The sequence below is a fragment of the Sodiomyces alkalinus genome, assembly GCF_003711515.1.
Source record: "Sodiomyces alkalinus F11 unplaced genomic scaffold SODALscaffold_2, whole genome shotgun sequence".
NCBI classification, from domain to species: domain Eukaryota; kingdom Fungi; phylum Ascomycota; class Sordariomycetes; order Glomerellales; family Plectosphaerellaceae; genus Sodiomyces; species Sodiomyces alkalinus.
This window is the reverse complement of record NW_021167080.1, coordinates 4,847,584-4,860,514: the sequence shown is the minus strand read 5'-3', so window position 1 is coordinate 4,860,514 and position 12,931 is coordinate 4,847,584. Positions and strand designations below refer to the sequence as shown.

Here is a 12,931-nt window from a genome sequence, read left to right as displayed (position 1 = left end):
AGGAAGTCACAGATGGCATTACTATATATACCAGAGTATTCTAGGTCTTGCTTCTACTAGAGAACAAGACATTGATCAATCTAAGTCTTCACCTGGACTACTGTTCTACGCTTGAACCTACCTTGTGAAGAAGACGCCTAGTCTTTACGACGCAACTACGACCAGACCACTACGAACGACAGATACTGCTCTTTAGTTGACATCCTCTTCTTATTTTAAACTAAAACCTCGACGCCAGTCCCCTATCGTTCGCTATACTATAGAGGACCGGAAGCCGTCGTAACAAGATCCCGCTAACTTTATTAACTTCTGCCAGGGCCAAGAACTTATTAACGGCGAGCAGAAGACCGGCGGTTCCTGTAATAGTATTCTTATAGGCCGTATTCCGGCCTAAAACTAGATAGTCTTTAGTATCTTAGTTAACCCGTCCTATAACGATAATATTAAGGCGAATATCGACTTCGATATTTAGGTCCGCGTCGCTGACTTCGCCCCTAACGCCTTTACTAACGCTTAGACTATATGCTATTCGTCTCCCTAGAACCTCGATAATACAGGCCGTACTATTAGCTATACCTATATCACCGTGTGGGACCTTAGCGGCTCTCTTAGCCCTGATTAGCCCCTTAATACCTCCACCTTTATCTTCTTTAAGGGTATTAATAACTAGAGCGATAGTAATAGTCTTTTATCTACTACCGTAACTGGTAATCTACCTCTCGGTAACTACTATATCTATATTATATTCGCCGCTACTAACTACTAGCCTATTATCATACCTATCGCTTAGCGTAGTACCTAGGACGACTATAAGTTTCTTATACTTTTAATTATTTTAATCCTTGTTACTACCTACTGCTATCCTTCAGTCTAGGTCACTAATACGTGAAACAGGCAATAAGTTTACTATTATCGAAGGCAATAATAATAATAGAGGAAATAATAATAATAACGGCGGTGATAATAATAACGGCGATAACAATAATAACGGCGGTGATAATAATAATAGTGACAATAACAATAACAACGGTGATAACAACGACGGCGGTAACAACAATAACAGTAGCGGTTTCCCTAACTTTAGCGGCGGCGGCAGCCGTTTCAACGGTGGTAGTAACAATAATAATAATAATAGCGGTAATAATAATAGCGGAGGTAGCGGCTCCGGCGGCGCCTTATCCGCTAACGCTATTACCGGCATCGCCGCTCCTAAGATTACCTAGTCCGGTAACGGGGACCGGCCCTTCTAAGTTAACGGTAACACCTTCACGGACCGGTAGTTAGCGGCGGGGCGCGCTTACGATATCTAAAGTAACTTATGTAACGATACCGTGAATAGGGGCTAGGCCAGAAATAATCTTAATATTATGTAAGTTAATATAGTATTTCCTTCCGTTCGCTTATTCGCTTCTCTATAAGATTACAATTTATCCTAAGCTACTTTTCTATAAACACATCCAACCTAAAACAGCACCGATATCTTCCTGTATTTATAGTATACCTATTACTCGTTAGCTCTTAGTCTATATATAGTTGCTTAGGGCATTAAGGTCCTTATATTCTTCTTAGCGAGAGTTAAGTATACTAACTAAGGAGGATAATATAAGAATAAATAAACTTACATCTAGAACCGCTAATTATAGAATAATAGCTATTAGCCTTAGGTATTATTATTCTGGATACGATAAGTATATCGGCGATATTTATATAGACGATAAGGAGTATATCGGTATTCCGGATATACGCGTATAAGATCATACTTAATTTCGTTTACTATACGGTGATACTTCTCGCGGACCTCTTTACTCTTATTCTTCTATACACTCCCGAGAACTTTCGCTATCTAGTAGTTAGTACCGTAATAAAATAAAAGCGAGAAGAGTGCTTATAAATATTGTTATTCGTGAATAAAGGATATAGGTATTAGAGAGACGGGTAATCTTCTAATATTTACGCGTTAACTTATCGTCGCCATGTATTTTATTAATAATACTCTTATTAGTAGGGCGTTGAACGAGGACGGCTCGCCTATTAATATTAATAAGTATACGATTATTACTAATGAATTCTTCGATAGGTCCCACGAAGTATCGCTTTATAATTATAGTATTATCCTAAACCTAAATAATATCTTTCTTAAGAGTATAGCTATAAAGAGTAAGTAAAGAGAAGTAATTAGACGCTTATTAAAGTTATAAGAGTAATATACCTAAGATGCTCCGTAATCTAAGCTCGACCCCCTCCCTAAAGTATATTATATTTAAAGTGTTTAACTATAATAATAATCTGGAACGTATTAAACTATATATTAAGGATATTATGAATAACGGCGATAATAGCGGTGCTAATAGGTTAGGCTATTATGCTAGGAACCTAGAGTTATAGCTAGAGGCTATTAGTATCTATTAGGAGATTATTAAGGAGAAGTCTTTTAGAAGATTAGAATAGAAAACTAAGAAGAAAATAATATCTTTTATTTCTCGGCAGGTATAAAGAAGAAAGGAAGTAGACAAAAGCGTAATCCGCGGAAGAGAGAGAGAATTAAGAACCTTAGAAAGGTGGAGGTGTTATAGGAAGATAAGCTACCTTTGGTAAGGTACTTAGGTGGTAAAGGGTGTTATTTGCCCCGCAATAGAGAAACACGTCTACACGTGTCTAGGGTACGCCTTCCCTTTCTCAGTTTTTATAGAAGGTTTATATTACCTCGTAGGCAAGGAAAGTTGGAAGAGTTATATATCTCTATAAGGCAGTTATATAGCGAAGATACGTGTAAATAGGCAAGAATAGGAATAGATGATTACTAACAGACAGGAATATATTCTCTAAAGTGCTGCCTGCCTTTTCCCTATATTTGCTATTTTCCTAGGTAGTTTTATACTAGGAAGCAGAACGGTTCAAGGGCATAAAATCACTAGGACACGAGGTAAGGGACCTAAGAACACAAAATCAACTTATACAGTAGAAATACGCAAGTCATAATTAGAGCTATAGAGGAATATACTATGCGAGAATTCGACTTTTGACGTATTTTGTTTGGTTACACTTCTGTTATCGTAAGGGACTAAAAGATACAAGGATCTTAAAAACGTTGTAACAGATTTTATAAAGCTTCACATTTATAGTAATGTTTTGGATTAACAATATGAAATAACTTAAGAAAGCTTGCTTAGGCAGGTAGCCTTGGTTGGTAGAGTATAAGGTGGTGTGCCTTCCCTTCTAACTTACACGCCTACTCTATCTAGGAGTCTTCCCACTATTCCGTACCTACCCTGTTTTTACGAGTCGTAATTCCCGGCTAGTACCCGTTTAGATGAACTAATCCGTACCTTACTGTGCTTAGTGTGCTTACTATGCCTTCCTCAAGTCCTACCTACACGTATCTATCCAGATTGAGATACCTAGTAGGGTTTTCTCATTTTACCACTAAGAATTAGGAACGCTGACGGTAACGATATTAATTTTTTGAGTCTCTCCCTCTTATATCTTTGATACTTGGAATAAGAAGCATTAGAGACGTAGCCTTCCAGGGATCTCATCGACCTCGTATCCAATTTCTTTCCGCTTTCTTTCTGCTGTATCTTGTTCCCTGTTAGGTGTATATACCAGAGGAGGCCCACGGCAGGGGCACGTAGGGGTTACTAAGGGAGCACCTTAGGTTTATGGAGTGAGCCGGAGGTGACAGGATGTGACCCGGGCCGTAGGAGAGACCGTAGAAGCAAAGAGGGAGAGATAGCAGTGATAAAGAAGGAGAGACCTGCAGGGACAAATAAAGATATTAGACTAAGCAAACAAATAAGTAAACGGACTTAAGGGTCGTCGAGTAAGACCTCGAGGATTAAGTAGCTTAAGTGCTAGAGACGACACTCCCTTTATTAAAGGGAGGCCAGCGATTAATCTAATTCTTTGGTCCCCCCCTACCTTTAAGCCTTTATAACTACTATTCTAACCTTAGTGACTACCACTTGGTCCCTATCTGATCCCCTCTTAACACTACCTTCTTACTCTTTACAAAACCTATTTAATATTCCTAATATATACTATAGAGTTTGATAATGAACCTAAGCTGGGTCTTAATATAACCTAAGCAGAACTTATGAGTATTCTGCCTATTATAGTTCTTTAACGCCTTACTTCGGAGCTAAGTGGAAAATAGTATCTTTCTAAGGTTAGACTTAATAAGTTCGCGCCGAATACGTTATAAAGAGATCGCGTGATTGTATTATTACCTCTATATATACTATCTCTACCGTTATCTTAGTGGCAGATGTCTATAATAGCTTCTCTATCTATTATACTTATACCTATTAGATTTTACTACTCTCCCTTTATATTCAGAGCCCTGCTTAATATTTCTATAATAGACTAAGCCTAGATAAATTCTATTTTTCCTTAAATTAAATATCTGGTTTATTAGCCTGCTACTACTATAAGATTTATTCCTAGAGTAAACGATTCTTCGTTTAACCAGGATTTCAAAGAAGATGAACTTTCTGGATTATCTTCTATTACTACTATCAATTAGACTAACTATTTCTCTTATTCTTAGAGCTACTAAAATACTAATACTTAGGAAACTATATCTAATAGCGAGCTTCCCGTCTATAATAAGCTTAGTTTATTCGACTAGAATAACTTTACTATAGCGGAAATACTAAGTAATAATATATTTCTATGAAGTGGAAATAGTTTAGAGAATTATACACGGAATCTAGATACTATCTTTAACTTAATATTTCCTAGCGTAGATACACCTCTTACTAACTAAACTATAGATATCCGGTAACCTTTTTTATAATGCAGATCTTACTAATATAGGCCTATAATAGAATAAAAGTAAGACTATCGTCTCTCTAGATATATAGAATATAAGTATAATAATTCTATAAAGTATTAAGTTCTCGCCGAGTATTCTATCTAGGAATCAGGTTATAAACCCCCTTTTAGGGCAAATAGCCTAATTCTAGATATTAGTTTTCTTATCTACCTCTTAAGCGGTAAATCAGATATCTTTTACGGGTATTGCTTTTATATTTTATACTAAGAATATAACGACTACTTATAATAGCGTTAGCAAAAAGTATAATATAACGAAGATTAGGGACCCTTCGTATAATGGTGAAGATATCTAATCCGAAGATATTAGACTAATCGGTTAGTTAACTAAATAAGTTTATTTCTAGTAGTTTATTATTATCAATTGCCAATTTAAAGCGGTCTAGATCCCTATATATAGTGGAGAAACCGCTTCGACTCCGTGAATAAGAAGTCGCGCCCTAAGATTCTTCTACACTGCTTATAAAAATAATAAGTGCGAATATAATTAACACAGGTACTAAGAAACGGGGGAAGTGTGATTATTCAGTGTGATGATAACTATAAATAATGGATAAAGGGATAAGGATAATAGGTCCTGGTAGCGATATTCGCACTATATAAGACTACCCGGATAAAACGAATATATGGAATTTAAGCACGTAATAAGCTGGCCTGAACTGGGGGAGCTGAATAGAATTCTGTGTACTATAGGGCTCGGAATCCCTGGATATAGGGTTATTAACGGACTTAGCGGGTCTATGAACCTGCAGCGACAGGTCGAGATCCCGGAACTTTCGGTGGCCGGGAGCTAACCTGTAAAGAGGTTAGGTCGGAAGCTTTGGTACTCACTTGCCCTGGCGTTATGGCTTTCGGCAAGGGTAGATATAGTAGATTTACGAAGTGAGCAATCACTAATAACGAATTGGACAGACCTGACTACTTCGTAGCTCCGGATCTCGGGTTATGAGTTGTCTAACCAGCGTTGCTCTTCGATTAATCAAATCAAATTAGGGGTATTAAATTAACTCCTTATCCCCAATATTAATTTATAGAAATTCCCGATATCAACGATCCTCACAGGCTGATTTATGGACCCAGATCACTATCCCTACGTTTATCCAGCGTGGGAAAGTTAGAGAGCACGTTGTATGTGTGTACAATGGAGTACCTACGTACTTGGGAAAACTTCGTACCTCACCTAGGTACTTCCAGTCGTCTGTAATTAAGGTACATAGCTATATGTACGAGCAACATCCAAGCCTGCGCGGATGCCCCCATCCCCTTGGCATTGGTCCAACCATGTGACGTGGTGGCGCCACCGTTGCATCCTCAGCGAAGCCCCATAAGGCTGAAAAAATGGGCTGCATTAGCGTGCCTCGGCCCTGGATCTTAATCTTAACGTTAACCTGAACCCTTCGTTTACTATCCCTTACGTAAGGTGATCATCTTGCATCTCGGTATTCAATCACCGCTCGAATATGCTCCCTGCACTTTCGTGGAATCGCCCAGTAGCAGAGATAATCAATACGTAATGCATGTAGATAACATATAACCCGAGATCCGGAGCTACGAAGTAGTTAAGTCTGTCCAATTCGTTAGTAGTGATCGCTCACTTTATATGTCTGTCTACCCAATCTACCCTTGTCGAAACCCGCGGTGCAGGGACTAATGAAAAAAAGAGCTGAGAAGCCAATCTTCATGCGTTTCGCTCGCGCTGCAAACGACGAAACGTACCAAAACTCTGCAAGGTCTCACCCGGTCGCCCGCAACTGCCATCATCGGAATCCATCAAATAGCCACCATAGGAATTGTCATCCGAGTCGTATAGTAAGTACACAATGCGCTCTCTGGTATCTCAATTAGCGCCAAATTTCTGTGACACCTGCTGTGTCCCGCTTTCTCACGTTCCGTTTCATCCCAGGCCATCTTCCACAGTGTCAATGCAGTCACTAGGACCGCTATCATTATTCCTTCGGTCGTAATTCTCGTCAAGTTACTTGTTTGGTAGCCAATTCACCCTCTCTTCCTGTGTAGTTTCGATGAGTGCAGTTACGATCAACCTTTTTGCACCATGGAACCACTTAGAAGAAATGCGGGAAAGCGGTAGTGCCACTTGCAAATTCTCCGCCCTGTATATATTGGGCTTCAGAGGTCATTAGCTTAAAATATTCCAAAAAAAGAAACTAGGAAGACTCACAGTCGACGTCACCAAAAGTTGGCTGGTTGAGTGACGAATTAAAGCCGAAAACATCTTCCGGATCATAGCCCTGGAGACCCTCAAAAGAAGATTCTATAGCAGCATTGTCAAGTTGCTGGAAGGCTGCCATCTCATAGGCAGAAAACAGATCCGTATCCGCGAGAGTGCCATCATTCTCTACCAAGGGCGACTGGACAGGGTCGGTAAGCTGGCTGCGATTTCCATCATTTGGAGACAAGGTTTCAGATGGACTGTTGTCGAAATTGAACCCTCCCTCCTGAAAGGTAGACGAATTTGTTGCGAGAACGCGGCCTTCCTCAACGTTCTCAAAGTTATCGACCTGTGTGATGTTGACAGACGAAACATGATGAAGACCCCCAAAGACTTTCGCCGCGGTCGCGTTCGGGTTATCAAGAAGAACATTTGCAAAACGCTCGATCTTGTTACCGCCAGTGGTTATCATAACTCCCATGAAATTTACAGTCATCTGCTGGATGAGTACTTGGGCGTGATTTGGCATAAAACCAGTCTTGAGAACCTCGTGAAGAAGATCGATCTCTGTAGCGGGAACAGCCTTCTGAAGTCGGACGGCGATAATTTGTTTCGCCGTGTCTTCATTCTGGCAAAGTTCTCGCATGCCATCTTGATCCACCCGGATTTCCCAATGATAAGTATCGAGGTAATCGGCGGGGGAAACAAGATGCATGATAGGACAGGCGACGGCCAAGAATTCCTTCAGGCTGACATTGTCTTTCCCGACAATGTCGCGAATGCTGGAGTACATCTTCGCAACGAGAGACCATGAGTTGCGGAAGCCATCTTTCTCCCACAATTTGGTAATGAGAGAAGAAATATCCTTCTGTGGAGCATCCGGGCAAATTCGCGAATACCAGGCTGATCATGTCAGGTTAGCTGACTGAGAACAGCATGAAGCATGAGAGAGAGAAATTACCCACATCTGAAGGCCATGAAAGCATTTAGCGGGCGAAGACTTCTGGTCTTGGTTGCCTCTGGTTGAACCTCCGGTGCTGCAGCGATAATATTTTGATCTTGTTCGGCCGTAAGATGACCGAGATTCGGAAGTGTCTGAGTGAAGATGGGCAACGTGTAGTTGGTAGTGTCCATGATGAAGTCCTGGCCAAGAGCTGAGATTTGTTGCATCCCAGCGGAGACATTGATATGTTGCCGTTCATCGGCGGCAAGAGCACGGCGAAGAACTTGACGGGGCAGAGTGGCCAAGAAGGCGAGAAGATCAGACTTGTCGTCCAGGTTGACGGGAGAGGTGTCTGTCATGGCGCAGAAATCTTGTCGACTAATGGGCAGTGAATAAGAGAAAAAATCTTGATGATGCAGACACAACACAATGCAGAGTAGGATAATCGTGGGTTGCGCTCTTTGGTTGTTGAAGAAAAAAGAAAGAAGATGGGGGGCTCGGAAAGGGATGTTGCAGGGCGTAGGTTAGTAGTCCTAGGCTGAGGTGACGGGAGAAACGCCCATAGATACCCATATGGCCGGTAAGGGGTTGATGAGGAAGGCGGCACTGCCGGCAGACACGCAGCTTAGGAAGGCACCCTCCAGAAGGTAGTAGTTTCCATTTCTCGTCTAATACCGGAGGGAGAAAGAAATACGTATTGGTGTACCTACCTAAAACAAAACACTTTCCAGATAGAGGTAGGTACATACATATCTACCCACCTACCTACGGTACCTAAGGTAAGTTAAGGTAAGGGGTAAGGAAAGAACTTAAGAAGGAGCGCTGGGTGTGTGCTACGGACAAAGTACAGTCTTTACATAAGGTACTACCGAAGCAAAGGGCATATGTAAGGCATTCAACTTACTATATTCACTACTCAGCTTATTATAATATAAAAGAATTACCTATCTTTATTATTGTCTAAGTTAAGATCTGTAAAATATCGGAAAACATAAACTGAAGACCTATTTGTTCTTAATGTATACAAAACTAAAAATAATACTCAATATTAAAATCTTGAATCTAAATTTTCTACATTCAGATACTTTGTAAGTTGATTAGTAAAGTATAATTATATAAACCTTTAATACAGTATACATTATTATATAGGCCGCGGAGAAGAAACAGAAGAGTTCTTTCGTAATATAGATATATATATTAAGAGAAAGGGAATAGAATAAAAGAGACCATTTTGATAATATCTATTGGCAGTCATTAAAGAATAATAAGATGCTGTCTTGTACGTTAAGCTCTATTCGTCTAACTAATAACAGTTACCCAGCGTTGCTCTTCGATCAGATCCAACAGTCCAATTCAATTAATCGGTCAATTAATTTAGGCCTCTTTTTCCCTTAATTCAATCAGTTAATTTATACCCTCGGAATTAGGTTAATAATCAACTCCGTGGTATTGACCGGCATAGTAATAATCCAGTTCCAGACCAATAGAAATTCTAGAAAAATTGGTCAAAAGAATAAAAAAATAAACCACTTGACACTCTGTTCCGAAACGCGTTAAAGAGTCAGAATGAATGCCTATAATAGGATTCGAACCTATAAGCTCTAAATAAAATAGTTAGTAGTATACCGTTATACTATATAGACCGCATATTATTAGGAACATATTTCTATTCTACTCCGTATATGCCTTTTTAGTAGCTATACCTATAGTTATGATTATAATCATAATCGAGGGCCTAATTATAGCTAGGAAATAATTCGGTAATCTATAGTATTTATAGTATCCTCTACCATCTTTAATCCATAGTATCTACAACTGCCTCCTTTACCTTTTATTATAAGCCTCACGATATTTAGAGCTAGCCGCCCTCCCTCTCTAGAGATTTAATTCAACTATTAAAGCTCTGATTTAATGCCTATCGCGATATAGTAAAATAGACGGTTTATCCATACCGATTAAGTATATAAAAGAGGATCTCGAGGCAGGACTAGCTCGATTAAGAATCACGGCCTCTTTATATGTAAGCTCTCTTATAACGATATATATAATAATTACTTTTAGGTATACCGCCACTACGCTTAATAAGGTAGCTTTATAGTCCTATTTAAGACTTAAACCACTAGTTCTGCCGTAGACCACCTACGCAGGAAGTATAAAATCCTTCTATCTAGTAATACTAGTAAGGGTATATCTAAGAACTAAATCTAACGATCCATAGGAGGTATAATAACCTTTAAAAATTGTACTTATCTCCAGGGGTTAATTCTCTAGCTTATAGGAGCTTACTATTAGCTTTATCGTTAACTCTAACTAGCTCTTTTCTGTGTTTAAAGATCTATACCTCTACTAGATACTATAAGCATTTACTCCTAGCCTCTTCTAATAACTGCCACTTACGTATAGTATGCTATAAGACTACTAATCTTTATCTATAAAGGTATACCTTTTATTATACTAATCCTTACCCTATTTAAGCTAATGTATAGGTATTTATCTAGAGAAACGGATAGTAATATAGTAAAAACTCCTATAATCCTCGAGTAAGATCCATCTTAGCTTTAAGTTATGAACGTCCCCTAACCGACACGCGATTCTGGCGATAACTGCCTATTTATTAGGTCCTCGTAATACACTATAGAGTATCCTACTTATCCTATACTAGTAATCAGGTACTTATACTAAAGAGAATATTACTTTAAGTCTATATACTATTATATAGAATTAGCGACTAGGTTCTATTATAGGAATAAGTATATCCGATAGTACCTCTACTAATAACAAGATAATAAAGTCTTTTTTTATTAGGCTTAGTATAGAAGGAAGATATACTGCTACCTATAGAATACTCTGCTATAGGTATATTTAAACCTTAATAGTAGGGCGTTTCTATATACAGAAGACTCTAAGGTTAAGTAGGTTTAGATATAATTTAATTCTATTAGTAATACCTTTATTTAAGTTATAAATACTAATCCTTCTAATTATAGGCAGTAATTCTAGTAATTAATTACATCCGACTATCTCCAGGGCAATCTTTAATACTAGTAGTGGAAAGGGCCTATTAGTAAGTTTCGTAATATCGTTAAATTTATTAGAAGCTCGCTATAATATAGCTATAGCTTTAAAGCCCTAGTAGGTAGGATTAAAGCTAAAGATCAGGCCTTTTTATGATATTATTTCTACGAGCCGTTAACTATAAAGCTCGAGCTTACTTTAAATAACGAGACTAGGTAGAATTCTACCTACCTAATACTGGATTTTACTTTAAAAAAATAAGAATAGATTAGGATCTTCCTCCTTAAGAGTTAAGCCTCCCCTAATATATCTTAATAAATACTATAAAATAATATTCTTACCTTTAAAGATTAGAAGCTATTAGCCGAGCTTTATAAAGTCTCAAAGCGGCTATATAACTAGAAGATAAGATACTAGGGCTAGAGAATAGATAAAGGCTATAGACGCTTTAAGGAGGTCTTTATTAGAATAAAGTATCTTCTTAATCACTTTAAAGGCTAGAAGACTCTTTTTAATAATATAACTAACGATATTATTAAAGACACAGCTTTATAATTCTTTTATAACGAACCTTCCTGACCTCTTTAACGTCTATAACGCTAGCGCCGCCCTATATTAATATTTCTCGAAAGCTAAGCCTCTTCTTAAGCCTCCTCTTAAGCCTCGCGAGCCTCCTAATCCTCTAAATTAATATTAATCTATATAAGTTATGAACGAAGTGGCTATAAGAGCTTAGTAATTAATTTAAAGGTATATTTCTGACTCTCTATACTTAATACCTAGTAAAAACTAAACGATTATTATATAAAGCCAGAAGAATACCCCTATTATACTTTAGCTATAATTCTATTTACTAGGCTTAGTTTTACTTATTTAGAATAGCGCTAGATTATTAAGTACTAATTATCCTAGCTTTATAATACTAAAAAAGGCCTTATTAAATATTAAGATACGTAGTATCGCTACTAATAACCTAATAATTAAGACTAAAGTAGTAATAGTAGCTAAGGCGTCTTTACTAGCTTTAAAGCGTTAGTAAGGGTAGAGGATAGCTATTATACGTAGTGGATTTACGCTAGCTCTTAAACACCTATAGTTAATAGGGGGTTTACGGTTAAGAGATATCTACACCTAGATATATAAGGCGTTAGGGATCTAATTAAGTAATAGTACGAGTAGTAGTAAGCCTTTCTGACGCTTAATAAGCTAGCGATTAATATCTTTAGAATACTAGCGATAGTAGTAGACTATAAGAGGGTATTTAGCTCAGCGAAGCTAACTTTAATAAGCTAGTAGCAGAGGATATCGCTAGTAACACTTAAAGCTATTTAGACCCTTAAAAGCTGGCTATAGCAGGATCTAGTCTCTATTAGATTAAGGGTAGGGGTAGTAATAGGCGTGTGGAGATAGTATAGATAAGTTATCTATATCTAGGAATAGCCTTACTTCTAGGTAATTACTAACGTGGCTTATACCTAGGTATATTAATTCAATCAATTAGTTACTAATCAGTTAACTTCACGCCGGCGATAGAGTCAATCAGTTAATTTAATAACCCTAATCTGATTTGATTGATCAAAGAGCAACGCTGCTTAAAATGGGTCTCACAGTCTCACAGTCTCATGTTGCGGCACAGACGTTCTCGAATACAAACTCAGTTGCCGCAGCCGACTACCCCGTATCATCTAATCAAGAATTGGGGCTTTAAGATGCGGAAACTAGGCAATTCCAAGGCGAATAGTGCATACCTTACACAAGCGTCTCGGCGATCGGTTGGTTTTTCCCGACGACCCGGCCCCTATGGGCCATGGCTACCAACTTATCTGAACCGGAAAGCCTGTACTAAGCCGTTGGAAATTGACAGCGGCATAGTGCCATAGTGGGCGTCCCAAGACGCTTGCGTAGGCCCTTGGCCTTTAGAAACTAGGGGTGACAGTAGCGACACATTAACGGCGGTGAGTGTCCTTCAA

At 38.5% G+C, this 12,931-nt stretch overlaps 2 protein-coding genes and 1 non-coding gene across 3 annotated transcripts; 1 reads left to right on the top strand and 2 right to left on the bottom strand.

Annotated features, from left to right (window-relative positions):
- Positions 1 to 6,405: 6,405 nt before the first annotated feature.
- On the top strand, positions 6,406 to 6,948 carry SODALDRAFT_116046 (hypothetical protein). Its single transcript, XM_028606591.1, has 3 exons — positions 6,406 to 6,435; positions 6,505 to 6,642; positions 6,737 to 6,948. Exons 2-3 carry the CDS (start codon positions 6,514 to 6,516, stop codon positions 6,821 to 6,823), a joined length of 216 nt encoding a protein of 71 aa, XP_028469098.1. The 5' UTR covers positions 6,406 to 6,435; positions 6,505 to 6,513; the 3' UTR covers positions 6,824 to 6,948.
- On the bottom strand, positions 6,871 to 8,696 carry SODALDRAFT_349317 (hypothetical protein; the record flags this gene model as incomplete). The annotated part of the gene is made up of 3 exons (XM_028613416.1): positions 7,969 to 8,696; positions 7,013 to 7,906; positions 6,871 to 6,944 (listed from the first exon to the last, which is right to left on the bottom strand). Exons 1-3 carry the CDS (start codon positions 8,303 to 8,305, stop codon positions 6,871 to 6,873), a joined length of 1,305 nt encoding a protein of 434 aa, XP_028469097.1. The 5' UTR covers positions 8,306 to 8,696.
- Positions 8,697 to 9,517: 821 nt separating this feature from the next.
- SODALDRAFT_t53 lies at positions 9,518 to 9,589 on the bottom strand. The gene has a single exon. It is a non-coding gene; the product is annotated as a tRNA-OTHER (tRNA).
- Between the last annotated feature and the right edge of the window lie 3,342 nt (positions 9,590 to 12,931).

Excerpts from the sequence above, each read along its gene's own strand:
- SODALDRAFT_116046 (XM_028606591.1), top strand. The coding sequence starts at position 6,514 with ATGCGTTTCGCTCGCGCTGCAAACGACGAAACGTACCAAAACTCTGCA. Across the intron at positions 6,643-6,736 it reads ATTGTCATCCGAGTCGTATA|GCCATCTTCCACAGTGTCAA; the intron begins GTAAGTACACAA and ends GTTTCATCCCAG.